Below are 2,302 nucleotides of genomic sequence, written 5' to 3'. Positions count from 1 at the left end.
TGTCCTGAATTCATTATTTTCCGGAAGCAGGCTGATGGGAGATCAATATATTCTTACATATTGGACTGATTTAAGGGCAGAAGTATTCTTACATTTTCAAACAACTATGAAATAATACTCTGAACAACTGGAGAAGCAACAATCATACTGCTCATATGGCACACTGATTGAAAATAAAATAAAGGATAAAGATATTTGTACTCATACATTTGTACAAAATTTTTTACTCACTCTCACGTACACTTGGGCTTCACATGAAATAAAACTGCCAACATAGGGCCCTCACTCTTCCATTGTGAGTGTAAGTAAATCATTTTGTACAAAAGTATGTGTAAATTTAGTGCTCTTCTAAAATAAAATAAAATATTGTCCAATTATAAAGACATCATAAAATTCTGCGATCAGATATACCATCAACTAGGTATGCCATTTTCACCTTGTCCTCTCTACTTTCAGAAGACAATTAAAAAAGTTCTACTGACAACAATTCAGCAGATGGCATGAAGATATTTCTTCCATATGTAGATAGCACAATTAAGACGTTTTATCCAAAAAATTCTTAACATTAGACAAGAAACTTTTAAAGATTTTAATTTAGTTTTCTCTAGTCCACAACTTGAAAGAGGGAACATAAAGCTTTTGTGTCTCTGGTGAAATAAGACCACACTTCTTATCCTACCATCAAATTCTCAGAAGAAACAAACTCATTTACATATCATTTATGGCCTTGTTTATTTGATAATTCATATGCCAAGAATTGCAATAGAATAATATGTTATTTACAGTCCTTAACTATCACAGTTAGTTTACGTGATATACATGTAGCGTTTAGTGATTTGATGCATAAGACAATAAAAAAAAAATACCGCATTAATTCATCAAGTCACTTATCGCTATATGTATGTCACATAGGACGATTATAATAATTAGTAACTGCAAATAACATTATTCATCGAAAATGTACTAATATATTTGAAGGTACTAAAAAGTTAGTACTGTAATTATTTGTTTCTTGGCATTATGGTATGTCACTTCAGTAATCTAATCACAAGAACAAGACATAAATAAATATAATAATATTCAAGAAAGAAAATTTACAGCCTCATTCATTCATATACCCCCAACCAGACACAATAGACCTCAGAAAACCAAGAATTTTCTTAAAACGAGCATAAATGCATTGGAAACAAAGACATCTTTAAATTTTAAATGAGACAGCCATTTAATTAGGCAAGCTTTGGCAATGGCTCCTCTGTCCTCCTCCTTGTATCAGGATTTTCTTCTCCCTCCAATGGAGGAAATATCTTCATTTTTCCAGCAGCTATATCTAATCTCAAATCATTCAAAGCCTTCCTTAAAACCGCATTCTCGCCTTGAATTAATTCAAGCTGTCTCTTAACATCCAAACACACCCCTACCACGTCACCATCCTTTCCCCCGGGTTCAACCTTAGCCGCCCCATCCTTAACCACATGTTCGATTCCAATTTTGTTCATCATCAACTGCGGCAGCCTAATCCCGTACGCCGCCCGATCATCCTTCTTACCCACAATCACACCGTCGACTTCCTCCGCCGACACTTCAGCCCACGGAACCCTAAGGCCCCACCGGAAATTAACCACCGCCAAATCGCGCACCGGCAACACCGTTTTAGCGCTAATCTCAGAACCCTTCAACGCTCCCTTGATCATCCCTGTTGCCCCATTCCCTTTAAAGTATCCGTTGTCCAGGAAATTCTCCCCCGGCAAAGCAGCACCGTTGAATTTGTCGCCCAAACCATTCACAAACCTCGAAGAATGAGATTTTTTCACAGAAAAATCGCCCAAATTGGGTTTAAAATGGATGAAGAAACTGGGATTCTGATTACCAATCAAATTAAACTCAGCGCTCATGGTTAAAGGGCTTTTATTGGGTGACCCAAAGTACCCAATCCCAGTCTTGAAAATGAAGCTGAAAGGATTATGAGAATCATTGGGACGGTATGAGAATTTGAATGAAGGCCCTGATTCAAAGAAAGTGCTGAGATTTAGAGATAATTCTTTTGATTCACCAGCCACAATTCCTGATTGGAATGGGAAACTCAGAATGTTTATTGGGATTTTGGCTCTCAAAACGGGCTTTTGCTCCTCCCTAAACTTAATTGAAGCCTTCATATTTCCTGAATAAAAGCACTGATTTCTTCTCTTCTGTAATCAGTGGGTTTCGATTTCTGTGCAAAGTTTATGCATTTTATAGTGACGACTGAAGAGATGAGCGAAAATTTTGGTGTGAAGGGGGGCGGAGGGAGCTAACATTTCAATAG

The 2,302-nt window shown here is 37.0% G+C and overlaps 1 protein-coding gene across 1 annotated transcript; it reads right to left on the bottom strand.

Annotated features, from left to right (window-relative positions):
• Positions 1-1,061: 1,061 nt before the first annotated feature.
• On the bottom strand, positions 1,062-2,302 carry LOC111399696. The gene has a single exon (XM_023027152.1). The coding sequence runs from the start codon at positions 2,151-2,153 to the stop codon at positions 1,227-1,229; it is 927 nt and encodes a 308-aa protein (XP_022882920.1). The 5' UTR covers positions 2,154-2,302; the 3' UTR covers positions 1,062-1,226.

The sequence above is a fragment of the Olea europaea genome, chromosome 9 (assembly GCF_002742605.1).
Source record: "Olea europaea var. sylvestris chromosome 9, O_europaea_v1, whole genome shotgun sequence".
Taxonomy (NCBI): domain Eukaryota; kingdom Viridiplantae; phylum Streptophyta; class Magnoliopsida; order Lamiales; family Oleaceae; genus Olea; species Olea europaea.
Note: the sequence above shows the minus strand (reverse complement) of the source record. Positions and strands in the feature narration are given on the sequence as shown.

What these genes read in the sequence shown, in the direction of transcription:
- LOC111399696 (XM_023027152.1), bottom strand. Translation starts at nt 2,153, where the DNA reads ATGAAGGCTTCAATTAAGTTTAGGGAGGAGCAAAAGCCCGTTTTGAGA.